The sequence below is a fragment of the Canis aureus genome, chromosome 34, assembly GCF_053574225.1.
Source record: "Canis aureus isolate CA01 chromosome 34, VMU_Caureus_v.1.0, whole genome shotgun sequence".
In the NCBI taxonomy this organism is placed as follows: domain Eukaryota; kingdom Metazoa; phylum Chordata; class Mammalia; order Carnivora; family Canidae; genus Canis; species Canis aureus.
In genome coordinates this window covers 15520457-15542916 of record NC_135644.1, presented here as the reverse complement: position 1 = coordinate 15542916, position 22460 = coordinate 15520457, and the positions used below count along the sequence as shown (strand labels likewise).

The 22460-nt window shown below is 39.2% G+C and overlaps 1 protein-coding gene across 6 annotated transcripts in view; it reads left to right on the top strand.

Moving 5' to 3' along the window:
- Positions 1–9395, top strand: part of ERICH2 (glutamate rich 2) — a 37504-nt gene extending 28109 nt beyond the window's left edge. For all 6 annotated transcript variants that reach the window (XM_077883625.1, XM_077883626.1, XM_077883623.1 and 3 more), the window contains 3 exons: positions 1866–1923; positions 8460–8531; positions 9197–9395. In XM_077883625.1, the coding sequence (XP_077739751.1) occupies positions 1866–1923; positions 8460–8531; positions 9197–9318 (252 nt within the window). In that variant the 3' untranslated portion in view covers positions 9319–9395. The remainder of the gene's footprint in view (positions 1–1865; positions 1924–8459; positions 8532–9196) is intronic.
- The last annotated feature ends 13065 nt before the right edge of the window (positions 9396–22460 follow it).

Here is a 22460-nt window from a genome sequence, read left to right as displayed (position 1 = left end):
ATGCAGGTCTCGATTCCAGGGCTCCAGGATCTTGACTTAAGCCAAAGGCAGATGCCCAGCCAACTGAGCCACCCAGGGACCCCACAAATTAAAACTACTTAAAACTAAAAGATATTCTTCTAGATGACACTTGAATTAAAAATCAAAATCAAAACTAAACTCACAAACTATTTAGAAAATAATAACTACAACATTAAATTTTAAAACTTGTGAAAAGAGCACAAAGTTTCAAATGCTTTGATGATGACGATGATGATTAAAGGAGGAATGACAACAAATGAACTAAATATTAATGACGGAGTTTAGAAAAAGAACAAAATAAATATAAGGTAAATAAGAAAAAGAATTACATAAAATTCAAAGTAAAAACCAAATTAATGTATCTATTTAAGAGCAGGATATTTGTTTTTTTTTTTTGTTTTGTTTTTTATTTATTTATTTATTTATTTATTTATTTATTTATGATAGTCACACAGAGAGAGAGAGAGAGGCAGAGACACAGGCAGAGGGAGAAGCAGGCTCCATGCACCGGGAGCCTGACATGGGATTCGATCCCGGGTCTCCAGGATCGCGCCCTGGGCCAAAGGCAGGCGCTAAACCGCTGCGCCACCCAGGGATCCCAGAGCAGGATATTTGAAAAAAGAATGACATAGATAAACCACAAGATACCATAATTAAAATGGAAGGAAACTACAAATAGGAGTAGACAGATCTTAACCTTAGACAAATATAGATTTTAAGAATATAAGAGAATTCTGGGACACCTGGGTGGCTGAGTGGTTGAGCATCTGCCTTTGGCTCGGGTTGTGATCCCGGAGTCCTGAGATTGAGTTTGGCATTGGGGTTCTCATAGGGAGCCTGCTTCTCCCTCTGCCTATGTCTCTGCTTCTCTCTGTGTCTCTCATGAATTAAAAAATAAAATCTTAAAAAAAAATGGTGCCTGGGTATGTATCACATGTCTGGAAATGTGTGGGAAGTATCTCTTCTAATACTCCATGCCCCTGTCTTTTGCCAAGTAAGCCTAGTATACCTGACTGTTTTCGGAATATATCTCACACAAGCAAGAACAATCATCTAAGTATAGGGTTATTTTTTAATGGAAGCAGTCTAAATAAGTTAGAATAGGGGATTAGTTTAGTAAATTGTAGCCTAAGTAAAAAAATTTAAGACTAGTTTTATGGGGAGAAAATTATCATGATATGTGGTTTATTTTTAAAAGGTTACTGAATAATCCTAGTTTTTGTACATATGTGTTCATTTATGGAAAAATACTAAAATGATATATATGAAGATGCTAAAAAAATCTCTGGATGGTAGAAATATAAATGCTTTTTAACTGAGGACAAAATGTGTTTATTTAGCTTTTAAATTTCCTACATACAAAAAATATGTATTACTATGTAACAATAAAAATATTAAAATAGTAAAACAGAAACTGGATGGTATAAGAGCTAGAAAATATTAAATATACATAATTGTAAATCTTTTTTTAATATTGTCATATAATCATGGATGAGGTTTACAAATAAACGTTATATCTGAACCAAAGAGATATTAAAGCAATTAATGTCTTTACTGTCTCTGCCAGTTGAATCAACTTATGTATTCTCAAATTGTTAAGTAGTACATATATTGTATGGCTTCAGCAATATGGAGGTATTGTACTTATTCTGTGTTGTCTTGCCATGGGAAATCCTTACATATTCTTAATTAATTGATTGATTACAGACTCACTCCTGGAAAAATGTGTAAATGTTAAAAGCCAACTAGTTAATCATTAATGGAATATTTTTTAGGGAGTTTAAAATTAACATTTAAATTCTCTCTGAAAATACTTATCTGAAGAATTTCTTAATGTTTTCCAGTTCCTACGAGCAGAAATGGGTCAAGACTACCATTTGGCAAAAAAATTATGTCAGATGAGTAAGTACAAAATACTTGTCTGTTTTCTAATTTTTTTGTTTCTAAATGCATTCCATAATTGAGATGGTCTGATTATTATGGCCTCATGAATTCCCTGATAGTGTCTCAGTTATTCCTTATTAATAAATTGATTGGTATAAGGACTAATTTAAACTTCTAAAATAGGGCAGCCTGAGTGGCTCAGTGGTTTAGCACTGCCTTCAGCCCAGGATGTGATCCTGGAGACCCGGGATCAACTCCCACATCAGGTTCTCTGCATGGAGCCTGCTTCTCCCTCTGCCTGTGTCTCTGCCTCTTTCTGTGTCTCTCATGAATAAATAAATAAAATCTTTTATATAAACAAACTTCTAAAAATAACTTTGAATGGGACAAACAAAAACTAATCATCACTGGAATAAGTCAAGATCTTTACCTTCATGATAAAGGGTTAGTAACTGTGCCTTTAGTTTCAAAGAAGTGTCAGGTAGTGCAGCAAACCTTACTTAAACATGCATTTAGTTCACAAATATTTGAGTCTACATGTGCCAGGCACTGTTTTAGACATTGACTTATTGATGGCTGTATTAGCCATCAATAAGACAGATAATCCCATGTTTGTATCTAGCATCCAACAGGTAACACATTCGTATATAATTAGCATGTTGTAAACGATAAGTGCTATTGGGAAAAAATAGAGAAGAAGGAATAGAAAATACTAGAAAGAAGAGGCAAAGCAGTTTTGAATAGGATGGTCCAGGAAGGCAGGACTCATAGCAAATGTGCCAAGACGTGAGTGTGCCTGATGAGGAACAGCAAGGAGGAAGGAGGAACAGCAAGGAGGACAGTGTAACCAGAATAGAATATGAAAAGGGAGGTGTGACAGGAGATGAGGTCAGAGAAATTATGGTTTGGGGGTTCTCTAGATTGCATAGTACCTTTTCACAATTTGAGGATTTGGCTTTTTCTGTGAGCAAGGTGGGAAATCATTGGATACTTTTAAGTAGAGAAATGAAATGATCTATTGTTATTTTTCTTTCTTTGGTTTTTAGTGGTTTGGCTGATGTATACTCAGCTCCTGTTTTTCTACTTTTTTTTTTATTTCTATACTTCATTTTGGAATTTTTCTATTGACCTACCTGTTTTTGAGTTATCCTATCTTCCTCTCTGAAATGCTGTTTAAGCTATTCAGTGAGTTTTTTTTTTTTAAGATTTTATTTATTTATTTATGAGTGACACACAGAAAGAGAGGCAGAGACACAGGCAGAGAAAGAGGCAGGCTCCATGAAGAGAGCCCTATGTGGGACTCGATCCCAGGACTCCAGGATCACACCCTGGGCCGAAAGCAGGCACCCAACTGCTGAGCCACCCAAGTGTCCCTATCCAGTGAGTTCTTAATTTCAAAGGTTTTACTTTCTAATTTTCAAAAGTCCACTTAATGATTTTGAAGATTCCAGCTCAACTGTCTTTTGAAATCCAGTCTTTTCAACTATTATTCTAGAATACATTAGTCATAATTGTTTTGAAAGAGAAAACGGCAACTCTGCAATTAAACTTTATTGACAATGGGACTCAAAATATTAACTAGTGTTAGACCCAAGTCTTACAATAAAAGTCCTGGAGTGAAAATGTAGTATAGGGATTGTGAGGATTTTCTCTCGCTTACCTCACACAGACTCTCAACACAGATACAGTACTTCTTAAGTCATTAGCTAGTTTTTAAAATGAGTTTCTTGAATGCTTTAACACTACTTATTTTATATCCAAAATAATTTGCCTTGCATAATCCTTTCAAGCACTTTGGCCTTTAGAGCCACCAAATAAAATATTTTGGGTGGTACACAAACAGAATTTCTGAGCAGAAGGAACCCTTCAGGAGAATCATGTGTAGTCATCTATTTTTTTTATAAATATAATGAAGCAAAAGCAGAGAGAGAATAAGCAGCTTGCTCAGCCCTATTCAGGGAGCTTGTGGCACAGCCAGAACTGGAACTCAAGCTGCCGCCTCCTGCAGTACCTTTCTTCTGTGAGGACTGGTGTAGAAGTGAATAAGTCTGTAGGTTTCACCCTCAGTTCTCTGAGTTTCTTGTGGAGCCTAGTTATGGGAAAATTTATATATTGTATTTCCATATCTATCAATCATTTTAGAAAGCATCTGGCTGAAGCTCACACAATATATACACTGATATCACCACATCTATCAGACAGTTTGGGCTGTTAGCCCTGCATATGCTTCATAAACAGTAGGTGCTTAATAAAATGCTTATTGACCTGACTCAAACCAGTAAACACACATTAAGTGCCAGGTCAGTAAGGAAGAAAAAGTTCAAGCTGCTCTATCCTAATGGGGTGTGGTCCCTGTAAAATGCCTCTCTTCCTCTCTCCCTTTCTTCCAACAACTACATATTAAGTACCAGCTCTGTACCAGACATTATGCTGGGAGCTGGAGAGACAGCAGGAATCATAGCACACATGCTCTAAACCATTTGCAGGTTGACATTAACCATGGTTTGGTTTGGTTTTCACCCCTACTGACTCTTGTAGAAATATTAGTCACTCTTTTCTGTCTATGTCAAATAGCACCTCAAACTAAGTATTAGGCTCTAGGAAAAGGAGCTGTAGAGGACCCTAAGACAAGCACCATGATCCAGGGAGCCAGCTGGGGAAGAAGGCTGCTCCCAAGAGGAAGGGAGGTGACTGGAAACTTGGTTGGAGAGGTTGGAGAATGAGTTGGGGCTGGGTGCATGCCAAATAGGATTAGATTAGATTCCAGCCAATGGTATGAAATTAGGAAGACCCATGATTTGCAATGTTAAACGGGTTCAATAAAGAACAGAGTTGGAGATGCTCTGTCTCAGGGAGAAGTACAGTACTAGTTTGATGCTCATAGGAAGCACTTGGCTGAGAATGGCCCAGAATCCCTCTCTATATTGAGAAAATAGACAAAATGAATTTCTTTCATCTAGGATGGACCCCAAAATTTTTATATATAAATGCTTACATTGTATTGTCTTTTTTACTATCTCTTGTAGCATCTTCTACAGAACACTCACCTTTTCTGTCTATATTTGTATATTTATGTATGTAAACAGATTGTTTGCATATTTATGTATTTATATATGCATATATCAAGCACCTGATAATGGAGCATTCTTGAATACCTTGTTTCATTCTTAATTCAATGAGGCATATACTACAAACCCCACTTTACAGATGAGGAAACGGAGTCTTAGCAAGGAATACTGATTCACCAAAGTCACACAGCCACTAGGAGGAAAAGTTAGGATTAGATCCTAGGTCTGACTTGAATGCCTCTGTTATCCTACTATACTTTAAGTTCCTCATTTGATCAATAAACTCATATCTCTGGTCAAGGAGGCAGAGACCTTAGAAAGGGGATTTTTAATGGGTCAGTCAGCCTTGAAATGGCTCCTATGGTCAACTAATATATTTATTTTCTTTGTATCTAAGGCAATTAATTTATATAAAATAATACATCCATGTCCTTTCTGAAATGCTTTATGAATTCATTTTCCAAATAAAGCCACTAGTTGCTAGTATGTTTCCTTGCTGTCCGATCACAGTATACTCATTTATATCTCCATTGGGCTTCAGGGCTTCCCACCTGGTGTTCCAGGTGCCTGTGGTTTCTTTTCTTTGTCCTGACTTTGAAAAGAAATTGGTATTGGGTTCCCCCAAGAAATTTTATTTGTCAGTGAAAGCTTGAATTTATGCGTCTTTCACACACAGTTTTTCTATGTGCCTAAGATTTCCTCAGCCATTTTCCTGCCATGTCATGCAGAACTGCTATCTCAGCTATATGCCCTTTCTTGCCAGGCATTGGAGGCATCCTGGAAAAATGGTTTTTAAATGAGACTGAAATTCAAGAGTCCCAAGTACTTTTCTTAGTTCATATCATGATTGACTGTGAGATTTTGTGCTAGTCAGTCTTTCTATTTATTGGTCCCTTTACCTGTAAGAAAGGAACCTGCAGCTCATCTTCTCAGGGCACAACAGTGCTGCTCACAGGCAGCCCAAGATGTTACACAGAAAAATAGTTAGGCCTGGGAGACCTACTTCATCAATTATAAGTGTTTAAAAATAATGGCCTGAGGGACGCCTGGGTGGCTCAGTGGTTGAACATCTGCTCAGGGCATGATCCTGGAGTCCCGGGATCAAGTCCCACATCGGGCTCCCTGCGTGGAGCCTGCTTCTCCCTCTGCCTTTGTCTCTGACTCTCTCTGTGTCTCTCATGGATAAATAAATAAAATCTTTTAAAAAAAATAGTGACCTGAGAACCTAAATGTTTCTCATCAGTTTGTATAACACAAATGCAGATACATGTATCTTCAGAAAGGATAGTTACAATACAGTTTTCTTTCTTTCTTTTGAGTGAAATAAATCACTTTTTACTATTAGAGTATAATTTTATCTAGGCATAAACTGACTGCTTCCTATTCACTTATTCCATTTTTTAATGTTTTGAGGGCTCTGGTTGTGTCAGGCACTCTTCTAGGCACGCAGCAGTGAACAAGACCAATGTTCTCTCTACCCTAGAATAGGCTCCAGTCTGAGGGATTCAGAGCCCTATGAGCAGCAGAATCCCCCAGCTCCTGCCCCAGCTCTTTAGCCAGAAGGAAACATCCACTGAATGTTTAGGAAGTAGCTGAGCTTTTCTCAAGGTCCAAAGCCATTTCTGGAAAACTAATGATAATCAGCCGTTATTTGGCACTTACCGTGCACCAAGGACTGAACTAAGTGCTTTATCTACATTATCTCATTGATTCATCAGAACAGCTTAATGTGGCCCAGTAGTGTTATTACAGATAGGGAAACTGAGGTACAGATATATTAAATATTTTCCCCAAGGAGACCCAACTAGGCAGTGGCAGAACCAGGACTCACATCTGACAGTCTTTCTTCGGAGTCGTACAGATATATTAAATATTTTCCCCAAGGAGACCCAACTAGGCAGTGGCAGAACCAGGACTCACATCTGACAGTCTTTCTTCGGAGTCCACACTGGATCTGCTCATGGGCTCAAGTCAGAAACAACTCCCAGGACACTAACTGAATGTGCTAGAGGTTTTCTTATCCTTTTACAAACCCTACTTAGCCTGTGAATCAGTAAGGAGAATTTTTGATTCATCGCCTAGAATGCATATTTCTGGGCTAAGTTTGAAAGCAGATATCTTTCCCTCACTTTGAAAATTAACATTTGTCAATGGTTTTTGTTAAATTATTAAGAGTAGCTGATTCCATACCCCAGTCCCATGGAATAACCCTAAGTCCAACATGAAATTTTCTAAACTGTGTTCAAGATTTCTTATTAAGTGTTCCATCAAAAAGGATTATGTGGGAATAATAAGTTGGGGAAACCACATTCTCTACTCTATAAAATTCATAATAGTTATAAGAATATTAATGGTTCTGTAAAATCCCGCAGTTGCTCCTAGTGTATACCGTACCTGACTAACCTCACTTGACCTAGTTTCCCAAATATGTATTAACATCTTAAGAACCTAGTATCTCAAGGGGCAAGTTGGAGAAACTGCTCTAGAAAGAGGCTCGGAGAAAGATTTAGACTGCTAATGATAAGCATATTTTAGTCCAACTTAAAATGAATTAAAAGATCCTTTTATTAGAAACCTTAAAAGGGGGAAAAAAAAAAACCCTTAGAAGGTGTCTAAATACCTACCTGTAGGATCCTTAAAAGCAGCTTCTGAGTAGGTGCACAGTCATGCTAACCCAGATCGATGGTAAATTGTTTATTAGGTAGATTAGGAAAGAGAGACACTAGTTTGCTGTGTCAGGGTGAAAGCCACGTGGGAGGATGTCCTAAGAGCACTGGAGCCAAGTTGAACCATCCACAATTATTTGTCTTACTCTTAGCCAAGTGAATGGCACTCTTGATGTTTCAGTGCCCCCTGGGGGCCATCAAGATATTACATGGGAGTCACAACACTAAATGGATAAAACAGAATTATGAATACTCTTCAAGGCACACAGTCTTCTCATTAGTGAAGCCTCCACATTTTGCAGGATATGTCCCTTGTTTGGGGAATGGTTACAGTCAAGAAATACTTGGCTACAAGATCTGTGAGGAAAGCTTCATAGTGATAGAGATGGCATTCTTTAGACAGGTGGTAGAAACTAATGAGTGTTATTTCTCTTACAACACACCACAATAACTAGAGCATTTTTTCTGTTTGCACTTAGGTATTCCTATGGTATAATTGTTGGTATTTATGGCTTTGTGCATATTCACTGATTCTGATTGACAGCTCCAGTCTCATTCTGAGGAGCCTGTTTGCCGAAACACTTTGAAGACTAATAACAAACATTCTGGGGGCACCTGGGTGGCTCAGTGGTTGAGCGTCTGCCTTTGGCTCAGGGTGTAATCATGGGCCCTGGGATCGAGTCCCACATCCTGCTTCTCCCTCTGTCTGTGTCTCTGCCTCTCTCTCTCTGTGTCTCTCATGAATGAATGAATGAATGGATGAATGAATGAATAAAATCTTAAAAAAAACAATAACAAACATTCTGTTGTCTATTTTCAGTCCTAATCTATGAACCAGAAAATCCTGAGGCCAAGGAGTTTTTCTCCCTTATTGAAGAAATGTTGCTGATGGGTAAATTTAAAAATGGAAATTTCTTCTTTCTCGTAGAACTATGAGCAGTCACTATTTCAAAACTTATTATCCCAGGAGACTAGTGAAGTACACTCTCAGGAAGTGGTTAAGAAAAGACTCCCTGGGGGGAAAAAAAAAAAGAAAAGGCTAACTGGTTATCTTTGGATGGTTTCATGAAGCCAGATTGTCCTTTGTGGGTGGGTGGTTAAGGTGTCTCCCTTTTCTCTGTGGGGTGGAACTGCCTGTAAAGCAGGCTCACTGGACACCAGGCATCAGCAATGACAGTCTTCACAGGGAACAAAATGTGCTAATTGCCACACGTTAGACTAGCTAGCCCACAATTCCAAGGAAAACCAGTACCCTCTAAATTACCATACATCTTACTTACTTCTATTTCATTAAGAATTATGGTAACGGTAGTAAAATAAATACTTGCATAGATCTGTGTTTTGAATTTACTCTAAATCTGTAAACATCTTTATACCAGTAAGAATATACCCTTTGTACTACTACTTTGGGCCTGCATACAAGTTAGCAAAGTTTGACTCAGTCCTCATGTTCCAAAGATAGATATTTCTTAGTGGAGAGAGAAGCAAGGAGAATTATTTTTCAAAGAGTACAAATATCAAGAACATTTTAAGCAATTCTCTTCCTTTCTGTGGCAGAGAAATCTCAAAATCTTGAGGAAGATGATGAAGATAGTGAAGAAGACAGTAGCGGTGAGAGTGAAGGAGAAAGCAGTGAGGAGTTAAGTGAAGAAAGTTCTGATGAATGTGAAGACGAGTGATGAAAGTTGCTGCTGTGGTTCAATCTTCATGTATTTTCATTATTGTATACCATGGAAATATAAAGGACAAAGCTGAATTTTAGTCTGATTGTTTTTTATTTGTTAGAGTTCTTATAGTTTACCCATATTGGTTTGAGCTCCTTCTTAATATTTAGGTCTTACCTTTATTTGAATTACTGACAGGAAATTAATAATACAAAATTATATACATAGCATTAACTGTGTGCCAGGTACTGTTCTGCACACATCATTTAATCCAAACCCATGAGGTTTGGCTTAAAACAACACAAATAAATTATCTTACAGTTCCAGAGATCAGAAATCCAAAATGAGACTCACTCAGCCAAAATCAGGATGTCAGCAAGGCAGCACTCTTTCTGGAGGCTCTAAGAGAAAATCTCTTTCCTTGCTTTTTCCAGCTTCTAGAGCTTATACATAGTCCTTGGCTCATGGCCCCTTCCTGCATTTACAAAACCTGTGACATCTGGCTGAGACCTTCTCACATTGTCATCTCTCTCTCTCTCTCTCTATCTCTCCCTCCCTGCGTTGTAATTTTTGTTAAATTCACATTTGTTAAGTAGAGCCCTGGTGTATGTCAGATGGTAAGTGATTCTTCCCCAAAAACCACAAGGGAGAGTGAACTAGAGAAGTTCACTCTGGGGGAGTGGTCCTGGAGGAGGCACATGGCATACATCAGAGGGGCACATAGGAAGGTCAAGGTGCAGACAGATAGTGGACAGAAGGACCTGGGGCATGCCTTTATTAGGGCCATGCTTTTGGGGTTCCCAGGCAGACTAGATTAGCCAACTCAAACCAAGAAGATCAGGGTTTTGGTAAGCTTAGTGAGGAGTCTTATCTAAGGGGTGCACAGGGGAAGCAGTTGGAAGGTAGGAGAGATTGTTTATCATGGGGGACATTGGGGAAGTTACATCAGGAGTCTACACTTGTGATTCTGCAGGCTATTTAGTGCATAGATTATCACCTCATGCACTTGAGAGACAGGCTAGTGTGCTCAACCACACAAAATGGATGCCAAGGCAGCAATTATATGGAGTAGTTTAGTGAAACTCTCAACACCCTGCCTCCTTCCACTTTGAAAGATCTATTTGGGGGGCACCTGGGTGGCTCAGTCAGTCAAGTGTCTACCTTCACCTCAGGTCATGGTCTTAGGGTCCTGGGATTGAGCCCCATGTCTGGCTCCACACTCAGTTGGGTGTGTGCTTATACTTCTCCTCTGCCCCTTCCCTTCTCCCATGTTTGCTCTCTCAAATAAATAAAATCTAAAAAAAAAAAAAAAAAAAAAAAAGATGTGTTTATTTGAGAGAGGGAGCGTGCATGCATGTGAGCCAGAGAAAGGAAGAAAAACAGACTACCTGCTGAGGGGGAGCCAGACTAGGGGTTCACTCGGGGCTTGATCTCATGACTCTGAGATCATCACCCTGAGATCATCACTTGAGCCAAAATCAAGAGCCAGGTGCTCAACCGATTGAGCTACCCAAGCATCCCATCTTCCATTTTTAAAGACATTTATAATTACATTGAGCACCTCTGGATATTGCAGGATAATCTATAATCTTCCCTATGTTCGAGTCTGCTGGTTAGGAACTTTAATTCAATCTGTAATCTTAATTGCCTTTCGCCATGTAACCTCACAAACGTATAGGTTCTGGGGATTAGGACATACACATCTTTGAGAGTGGGGTGACATTATTCTGCCTACCATAGGAAGTACTGAGTACGTATTTATTTTTTGGAATTCATGGTATGGAGCTTGGAAGAAACACTTTGATGGAAATAGATGCCTTAATTAGGAGTCATCAGTTTAGACTCAATTAGATAACACATAACAGGTATCTTTGATTAGAGATAGTAGTCAAAGATAAGGAAGTGATGGCACATAGAGTGTAGTCTGAGTAGAAGAGGACTAAAACTAAAATTAAATGATAACATTTTAAGCAGTAGTCCCAGAGAGAGAAGTGCACAATGGAGACAAAAGAGCAGCCAGCAGGAAAATCAAGAAAGTGAATATAGTGGATACTATCGGTTACCCACTCAGCATCTATCCCTCCCTGCCTCTTTGCTAAGAAAGCCCTGATTCTGTTAGGATGTTCACTCCCCCCACACACATAGCCATGGGATTCAGGAAAGACCCTCAGCCAATCAGTACGTGGCATTTCTTTGGTGACTGTTACTGTTCCAAAGGGGGAAATGTGACCTACATTGGCCCAACCAGATCAAGGACTTTATTTCCTGATTGGGAAGAGATTACTCCATCCCTCTGATTAAGAAGCAGGAAGCATGTTGCCCTCCTTACTGCTGGCAGCCATTTTATGATGATGAGGGAATTGAATCTTAGGATGAAGCTGATGCTGTGGATGGTAGAACCTAGATTTCTGGTGATGTTCCGCCATGGAATTAACTGGTCTGGAAGCCAGCCCTTGTTAGCGCTCCTGTTATTTGAGATAGCTTTCTTATTTAAACCGATTGGGATTGAGGTATTTTTTAATTGCTGCCAAAAACATCCTAACTGATAATGGGTAGTACCACAGAAATGGCAGGAGAGCTTCTAGGTCCAGAAAGATCTGGCCAAACATTGTAAAAAGGACAAGTTAGATAAGAACTAAAAAGGGTGTTGGAGGGTGCCTGGGTGGCCCAAGCCTTCAGCTCAGGTCATGATTTAGGGGTCCTGGGACCAAGCCCCACTTTGGACTCCTTGCTCTGCTTCTCCCTCTGTCCCTCCACCCCATTCATACATGTGCTCTTTCTCTCTCTCTCAAAAATAAAATCTTTTTTAAAAAAGGTGTTGGATTGTAACAGAGGTGTTTGGTGGCATTAGGGAGAGCAGTGTCAGTTGGGTGGGGGACAACCATATTTCAATGAGTTCGAGTGCACTCGAGTTGAAGAAAAGAAAAGGAGTTTGATTATGAAGGAAAAGATGTATTGTTGGAAGACATAAGGGAAAGGGGATGTGATTTTTTAAATGTTTAAGATGAGGTTTAGTAGGAATGATGATTATTTATACTAATAAGCTATTATGCATTAGATACTGTCTAAGCATTCCATATGTTAATATTTTTACTCTTTATAACACCTGTACAGACTGGCATTATGTCCCATTTACATTTGAAGTAATTGAGGCCTAGAGAAATTGAGAGCAACTTTCTAAAGATCACATAACTGGGAAATTGGAAGATTCAAATCTAGGTCTTTTGGGGTATGTGTGTGGTGGTTTCATAACTATTTGACCATCTGGTCATTTCTTTTTTTTTTTTTTTAATTTTTTATTTATTTATGATAGTCACAGAGAGAGAGAGAGGCGCAGAGACACAGGCAGAGGGAGAAGCAGGCTCCATGCACCGGGAGCCCGATGTGGGATTCGATCCCGGGTCTCCAGGATCGCGCCCTGGGCCAAAGGCAGGCGCCAAACCGCTGCGCCACCCAGGGATCCCCATCTGGTCATTTCTTATCCACACTGACCAACTGTAGGTTTTTGAAAGTGGTGGTACTTAAGTATCTAATGTATATAGAGTTTATTTGGCAAACCTTTATTCTGGACAACTGCACGCTGATACAGTGTATTCCTTTATGAGGCATTCCCTATTTTCTTTGGTTCAGACGGACACCAAACTCTTTGTGGAGTCAATGAACACATGTGAAGTTCCTATCTCCTTCATGGCAAATTTCCAGATCTCTGAGTGCCCGAGGAGCATACCTCTTGAAGCCTATTCCATGGATGATGCACTTGTGAATGTTGATGGTGTGTTCTCTGGTCACTAGCTCCCTGACAGAGTGGGCCTTCTCACTGCTCTTCTTTGTGAGAGCGCCATTCTGCTGGACCCAGATTGGAAAGGGAGAGTGCAAGGTATTCCAAATCCAGGTTATTTTAGTCAAATGCTGACCTACCCTTCACCCCTGTGCTTTCCTCCCTGAAAGGTCAATAGAAGGAAACAGATTGGAGAAAGGGAGATAATTTGTGAAGTAAAGCCTATCTAGTGCCTCAGAAAATGCATATAACATAACCTTAGTTTGTGGTAGTTGGTTCTGTTTGGATGGCTGCTCCAGTAGTCCAAATGTGGGATCAGAGTTGTCTCTCCTTTGTTTTCCAATATTGGTCCTTATAAAGCCTTCAATTATCCTACAGTTCTTTACATATTAAACAAGGTGAAAACTTGCATTTCCATTCATTGAAATGTGATTTTTTTTTTTACTTTACCGTGGTTGCTATGTAAGATATATGTAATTTTGGTATTTGCCTAAAATACTGATGTTTGACAACAGTGAATGCTTGAACATAACTCATAATGCCAGAAGTGAAGGAAAGCCTAGATATATTGGAAATGTTTTGGGGTTCTGGGCAAGTGTCCTATATCATGAGGTACTAAGAGTTCACAGAGGCAAGTAGGATGAGACTGCCAAGGCCAGATTAAGGAGGGAAAGGTCTCTCTGATTTCCTAATGAACTCCCCAGCTGCTATGGGATATGAGTTATAATGGGGTATGGGGACTGAGCAGAAGTTGGAGAGACTTGAAGCACTGGGAGGTGAGATTGGCTTGCACAGCCTTGTTCAAAAGGTACCTTTGAAGCAAGAGACAGCCTATGCAGATATTGTGATTGATTTCCTACATCCATTCCAACCTAGGTGATAACTCTAAGCTGATCATGGTATTCCCATCCTCCTTGCTATTGGATTTTTAAGAACAGCTTTATTGAGATATCATTGACATATAAAAATTTTATTTTTATTTTTATATATACTTAAGGCATACAACTTGATGATTTGATACACATTGTGAAATGATCACCACAATCAAGCTTATTAACATATCCATCATCTCTACATAATTACCAATGATGTGTGTATATTGAGGAGATTGAATTTATGATCTATCATCTTAGCCGAAGAAGGGGAATTGGTGGATCCTTGTGCCGGTTCACAATGTAATGCCGGTTACATTTCTGTGTAAAACAGAAATACAGGCATATCTCATTTTATTGTGCTTTGCTTTATTGCACTTTGCAGATATTGGATTTTTTACAAATTGTAGGTTTGAGGCAACCCTGCATTGAACAAGTGGACTGGTGCCATTTTGGTAATACTCACAATATTTAAAACTTTTTCATTATTATTATATTTATTATTGTGATCTATGATTCAGTGTCACTATTGTAATTACTTTGGGGTGCCACGCAGTATGCCCATATAAGACAGCAAACTTAATTGATAAATGTGTATGTTCTGATTGTTCTACTGACCTCTCTCTCTCTCTCTCTCTCCCTTCCTTGTCCTCAGGCTTCCCTATTCCCTGACACACTATAATATTGAAACTAAACCAGTTAATAACCCTACAGTGGCCTCTAAGTGTTCAAGTGAAAAGAAGAGTCACATATCTCTCACTTTAAGTCAAAAGCTAGAAATGATTAAGCTTACTGAGGAAGGCATGGTGAAAGCCAAGCGTCTTGCACCAGCTAGGCCCAGTTGTGAATGCAAAGGAGAAGTTCTTAAAGTTGGAAGTGCAACTCCGGTGAACATACAAATGACAACAAAGCACAACAGCTTTATTGCTGATATGGAGAAGGTTTTGGTGGTCTGCATAGAAGATCAAACTAACCACCACATTCCCATAAGCCAAAGCCTAATCCAGACCAAGGCCCTAACTCTGTTTAATTTCCTGAAGGCTGAGAGAGGTGAGGAGGCTGCAAAAGAAAAGTTGGAAGCTAAGAGGTTGGTTCATGAGGTTTTAAGGAAAGAAAACATCTCCACAGCATAAAAATGCAAAATAAAGCAGCATGTACTGATGTAAAAGCTGAAGCAAATTATCCAGAAGATCTGGCTAAGATAATGAATATGGCTACCCTAAACAATAGATTTTCAATGTAGACAAAACAGCCTTCTTTAGGAAGATGCTGCCATCTAAGACTTTCATAGCTAGAGAGAAGTCAATGCCTGGCTTCAAAGAAGAGGCTGACTCACTTGTCAAGGGCTAATGAAGTTGGTGACTTGAAATTGAAGCCAATGCTCATTCTGAAATCCTAACGGAACTTTAGTTGACAAGGATGCCGAGAAAGGGTAACCGTCTTACACTGTTGGTGGGAATGCAAACTGATGTAGCCATTCTGGAAAACAGTATGGAGTTGCCACAGAAAGTTAAAAATAGAACTACCCTACCACCCAGGAATTACACTACTAAGTATTTACCCGAAGGATACAAAAGCAATAATTCAAAGGGATACATGCACACCTATGTTTATAGCTGCATTATCAGCAATAGTCAAATTATAGAAAAAGCCCAAATGTCTACTGATGGGTGGATAAAGATGTGTATACACACACACATACACACACACATACACACACACACTAGAATATTACTCAGCCGCCAAAAAGAATGAAATTTTTCCCATTTGCAATGGTGTGGGTGGAGCTAGAGAATATTATGCTAAGTGAAATAAGTCAGAGAAAGACAAACACCATATGATTTCATTCATATGTGGAACTTAAGAAACAAAACAAGTGAACACGAGGTGGGGGGAGAGGAGAACCAAGAACAGACTCTTAATGATAGGAAAAACCCTGATGATTACCAAAGGGGAGGTAGGTGGGGTGGGTGGGTTAAATAGATGATGAGGATTAAGGAATACACTTGTGAAGAGCACTGGGTGATGTATGTAAGTGTTGAATCACTAAATTCTACACCTGAAACTAATATTACACTGTATGTTAACTAACAGAAATTTAAATTAAATCTTGAAAAAAATAAGGGTCTTCAAAAATTATACCAAATCCACTCTGCCTATGCTCTATAAATGGAAAAACAAATCCTGAATGACTGCACATCTGCTTACAATATGGTTTACTGAATATTTTAAGCCCACTGTTGAACCTACTGCTCAGAAAAAAAATTCTTTCAAAATATTACTGCTCAGTGACAATGTACCTGGTTACCCAAGAGCTCTGACGGAGATGTATAATGAGATTAATGTTGTTTTCCTGCCTACTAACACATACATTTTGCAGCCTAAGGATCAAAGGAACTTTAACTTTCAAATCTTATTGTATAAGAAATACATTTTGTAAGACTACAGTTGTCATTGATAGTGATTTCTCTGATGGATCTGGACAAAGTAAATTGAAAACCTTCTGGAAAGGATCCACCATTGTAGATGTCATTAAGAACATGTGCGATTCATGAGAAGAAGTAAAAATATCAACATTAACAACAGTTTGGAAGGAGTAGATTCCAACCCTCATTCAACCCTCATTCCAACCCAACAACTCAGTAGAGAAAGTAATTGCGTATGTGGTGGAAATAGCAAAAGAACTAGAAGTGAAGCCTGAAAATATGACTGTATTGCTGCAATTTCATGATAAAACTTGAACAAATGAGGGGTTGCTGCTTCTTTTTTTTCCTAAAGATTATTTATTTACTTCTTTATTTGAGAGAGAGAGATTGAGAGCAGAAGCAGAGAGGAGGGCTAGAAGGAGAGGGAGAAGCAGACTCCCCATTGAGCAGAGAGCCTGACACAGGGCTCAATCCCAGGACCCTGCCTGAGCTGAAGCCAGATGCTTAACCAACTGAGGCACCCAGGCACCTCTGAAGCGTTGCTTCTTATTTATGAACAAAGAAAGGGATCTGTTGAGATGGAATCTATTTCTGGTGAAGATGCTATAAAGATTGTTGAAATGACAAAGATCTAGAATATTACATAAACTTAGTTGATAAAGCAGTGGCAGGGCTTGGGAGATTGACTCCAATTTTGAAAGAAGTTCTACTTTGGGTAAAATGCTATTGAATAGCACTGCACGCTACAGAGAAGTCATTCATGATGGGGATTAAGTCATTCATGAAAGGAAAGTGAATCAAGGCGGCAAAGCTCATTGTTTTATTTTAAGAAATTGCCAGTCACTTCAACTTTCACCAACCACAACCTGATTAGTTACCAGGGATCAATATCTAGGCAGGAACCTCCACCAGTAAAAAGATTGTAATTCACTGAAAGCTCAGATGATGGTTAGTATTTTTTAACAAAGTATTTTTAAGGTATGTACCTTAGATTTTTTAGACATAATGCCAACACTTAATAGACTACACTATCATAACTTTTATATGTACTTGGGAGCCAAAAACTTCATTTGACTTGCTTTATTGTGATATTTGCTGTATTTCAATGGTCTGGAACAGAACCCTCATTATCTCCAAGGTATGCCTGCATGAAACTGATTTTTTATAGTTATCCCTGGATTGTGCAACTGAGGTGGGGAGGTAGGTGAGAAGAGTTTATTTTTTTTTAATTTATACTTTTTATTTATCCTCTTTTTTTGGTGTGGGCATGCATCACTTTTTTATTGTGGTAAAATATTCATAACATACATTTAACCATTTGAACCATTGTTAAGTGTATAGTTCAATAGCATTTAGTATTTGCATATTGTTGCGATAACATCACCACGACCCCTCTCAAGAACTTTTTCATTTTCTCAGACTGAAATTCTATATGCAATAAACAATAACTTCTAATCCCCCTTTCTTCAGCCCCTGGAAACCATTGGTTCCACTTTCTATAAATAGGATTTAACTATTCTAGGTATCATATGTAAGTGGAATCTTACAATATTTATCTGTTTGTGACTGACTTATTTCACTTAGCATAATGTCTTCAGTATTCATTAGCATCATAGTATGTATCAGTGCTTCATGCCTTGTTATAGCTAAATAATATTCCAATGTATATATATATATATATATATATATATATATATATATATATATCACATTTTGTTTATCCATTCATCCATTGATAGACACTAGGGTTGGGTCCATTTTTTGGCTATTGTGAATAATGTTGCTATGAACTGTGTCTGTCCAATACTAAAAACTGTATCAAGTATCTGTCCAATACTAAAAACTTTTTAATTGAGTCTATACATGAGTGGGGAGTGGAAATCTGAAAAAAAATAAAGTAAAAAGTTTGACCATGGTTGTATTGGGTGATGAGGTTATTTCATTTCTTTTCATTATAGAGTCATATACTTTCTGAGATACAGAAAAGTTAACACAGGGCAAAAAAGAAACAAGGAGATCAATATTTGTGGAGTCCCTATGTATGTGAATGAATCATTTTAGCAGGCCTTAGTATCTTAGTATGCTAGAAGCTTCTAATGAGGATAAATACTGATAAGTAAATAGATCATTATGTTCAGAAAATAAAAGTCATCTAATATAGAAACTTGCTGATCTTCATAGAACAGTTAGTATATTCACAAACTTGCTTACCCTTATACTTAATTGGACCATTTAAGTAGCAATAATTGTAATCTATCACCAATAGCCACCGGCCCAGTCCCTATTTTCTTAGAATTTATTGTGTAGCTCCTATTGCTGAATAACTGTACAAATATATTTTTAATTATAGGGGCCAAGAGCAGGCCACTCAAAGATGGGCCACTTTGGCAGAAAGATTCTTTTGAGTTATAAAAGGCAATAAACCCCCACCCCCCCCAGCAGATTCAGAAAAAGCTCTTTACCTCCTTATCAACTGCCTAAAAAGAATTTAGATAAAGGACCCACTCCAAGAAGAGAGCTATCACCATACATAACTACAGTATAATATGAACTAGGTGTGGTAGACAAGGAGAAACCTAACAAAGCCTATTTGATCAAATCCTCTATGTCCTGTTGTTCCTGAGTGGCTCAGCAAACATTTGCTGGTAAACATTGTTCATCTTCCTGTAAATTGCATTCCTTCCCTTTGAGGTCCCAGACTCCTAATCTCTTCTCCTTAATTCAGTATGATATATTTTCCTGATTTGGCCTGCCTATCTTTGGAATTTCATGTCTGTGTGGATTTCCTGAAATCCACAAAATGAAATTTAATTTTTCCTGTTAATCTGTCTAATGTCAATTTGATTCTTTCTTCAGCTAGAAGGATCTTGAAGAGCACAGTAAATTATTTCTCCCCAACAAATAGTTCGTTAACTTTCATGAGCTCCTTTCCTACTTTTTTAATACTTTAACTTGCCTCCTCTTCTACTCTGGAATGAAGGTTTTTGGTGTGTTTCATGCTCTCAGGTCCCTAAACTGTATCTTCATCTCTAATAAGTTATTTTAAATGTCTTTCCATAAAAAAAGATTATTTGAAAATGATCACTCTGTAAAGATGATAGATTCCACAGTTTCCTGTCTACCACTAGATAGTGTGTTAGGAGGAAAATCTCTTCCTCGTCATAACAGGCACCAAATTCAGTTTCTTCCTATTGGCATCAGAAGAACTCAACCAAAGTTGGGTCAGAATACACAAATCAATAGGCAGCATCATTATCCTAAAATCACCTTCTCTTAGTTTGTAACCCACCAATGAAATAAGAAGAAAAGTGTTAAAAATCATGTACTAAACAGAATTACAAGAATACTTTGAGAAAGTTGTCTCAAAGTAAAACTTGCCAAATTGAGACTTTTTACAACTTGTTAAAGCAATGGCTTAAATACTAGTGTAACTGGCTGTTCGTTCATAGGCTAGTTGAGATCCTGTAGATGGCTCTGACTTTATGAGACTTATTTCTTCCTTCTCTACATTTTCTTTTCAATTCATCTGAATCCAGATATAACAAGAAAAAAAAAAAATGACTCCACACACTTCTTCTTCAGTTGCTAGGCACCTTTCAGATGGCCACCTGAAGATTTTAGGACTATATTGTCTATTCAGCTGCTTCAGTGCTTCTCTGTGGCTTTCCCTGACTTTGAAGTTGAGATAATAGCCCCAGTGAGAAGATATTATCATTTAACTTACATATTTAGGGATTGTTTGAGATTTCAGGTTGTGCATATCTAAAGGGTCCTTGACTTACCCAAAGGCAAAGAAAACAGGACCTCAGGCTTGGAACTGAGAGTAAGATAGAAAGAATGAGCTCCAGGTGACTAACTTCTTGGAGAAACGCATGGTACTGATTTGCAGATGTTACAGGCGAGAACCTTGGCTCACATTCTGTAAGTACATTGGCTGTGTTTCTTACATGTAAGTTTTTGACATAAAAGGGATTGAGCTACAGCAGGTCAGATGAATTCCATTAAATTTCCAGTTTTCTTCCCTGAGTAACTGGGAAGGAACTCAATCTTAAACAGAAGTTTAAGTCCTCAGATTCATCACGGAGTCAGAACCTTCTAGAACCTTCTCATAAGCAATAGTCACCTACATCTAAAAACAAAGGCTAACTACCTGTTATTTTAAACAGTTAAAGGCTTTTACACTGAAAGAAATGGTTAAAATATTATTCTTGCCACTCTCCCATTCCATAACAGTTCACCAAAGCATCTCATGTGGGGAAACCAACTTTCTTGCATCCCACTCTTTTGGGAAAAGGCTGATTTTGCCTTAGTTTTTGTTAAGAGAAGACCAGAAAACATAGATATAGCTTAAAAGCTCTCCGTCAGAATTTCTATTCAGATCTGTTATTTCCTTGGTCTCCACTTTTGCAGGGAAATACCTTGCCTAATATCAGAGTTCCTTTCCTAAGGCTACCTTGGGGGTAAAGCTCTGTGGGAAAGCAATGGCTATTCACATCCCCTCCTCTTTCACCAAAGGGACAGAGACCCTGGGTGTCTCAGGCCACTTCCAGCAGCATCTCTCAGCATTTTAAGCAGCCCTGCTTTGTGAAATATGGCAGGGTATGACTGTGAACGGGGAAGGGCCTGCAGTTTTCCTTGAAGAACTGCTCTCCTGTGGAGAGGGTTGTTGTTTCCTCTCAGATATTGTAATCTATCGCCACCTGCTGGTCCCTCTGTCCCCGGGTTTGGAATAGCCGGAATGGAGTTTAAGATTAACACAAGATTTGCCCAGATACAAATCACTCTGTCCTCCTTGATTAATTTCTTTAATATTAGAATATTTTCATCTTTCGAATACCAAGCAGGAAGGGACCATTTGATGATTATCTGAGGAACTCAGCTCTCTTCGTTAGGAGGAGAGATTCTAATTTCCGGAGTCCCTTCCAGGGTTCTGGCTGAAATTCTGCCTTCCTCGCCACCCTTTTAACCCTTTCCTGCCTCTCAGGAGTGAGAGGTGGGGTCTGCTGAGGTAGGGGTCCTCTAAGCGATGGTCCCCAAAGAAAGTCCAGAATGATTTAGGAACTATCTTTAAAGTACACAAACACACCGAATAGGCTTGAGCTTCTACTTAAGAAAAGCCGAGCGTAAGGTTAACAACGCTTCCCACAGCCCTGTCTCAGGAGACAGACGTTTAAACGGTGAGCCCTGCCATTCCCCCCCCTCTTTTTTGGTCATAAATTAGATACTTAAAATAGACCTTAAAGAGCCAGCTGACATGAACCAACACAGTGGCTCCAAATTACCTTTCCTGGAAGCTAAAAATGCTAAATGCGTCAAAAGAAGAGAGAGAGAGAAAAAAAGATTGACATTTCTTATTTACTCACCTTGACGTGGACCATATTTTACGCATAAAAAATCTCCCCCGCAGCCTGTTTTGGGGCCCCTTCCACGCCTTAGTCTCCTCCCACCCGTTCCCTTTTTTCTTTTGCTGAAAGGCTCGGCTCGAAATCCGATTGGAATATCTTTAAACATCCCTGGGAAAGGGCATTGTGGGCGGAGGGTCGTGTTCCCAAGTCCCAGCCGTCGCTGACCTAAAGGAAGGTTGTCCTGGGTGGACAGGATCGAGTAGCGGGGGCTGCAGGCTCGGAAACCCCTAACACCCGGGGGAGCCCGGAGGGCTCGCGCTCGCCCACTCCTTCCGCCTCTGGGCGCCGGGTTCCCATTTCTTCAAAGCCCTAAACCTTACATCAAATGCAAACGAAACAGCTGGGCGGACGCCACTCCCTTCCGGACCACCCCTGACCACCGGTTCGAGTCCCCGTAGAGGATATCCATTTTCCGCCCCCATTGTCCAAAGCAGCTCCCACACCACCACCCCGGGAGTAATAAAAGATAAAAAGAATAGCGAAAAACACACAAAAATATGGATTCCAAATGTTCTAAAGAGCCAAAAGACAACCACAACCACCCTCACGACAAATCCTTACTGAGAGGGAGAGAACGAAATACTCTATTCCCCCAACCCCACTCTCACGGGGGAAAAACACAGCAGTCACAGCAGGGAGGGAGGCGGGCAGGGTGCGTGGGGCGGGCGGGGTGGCC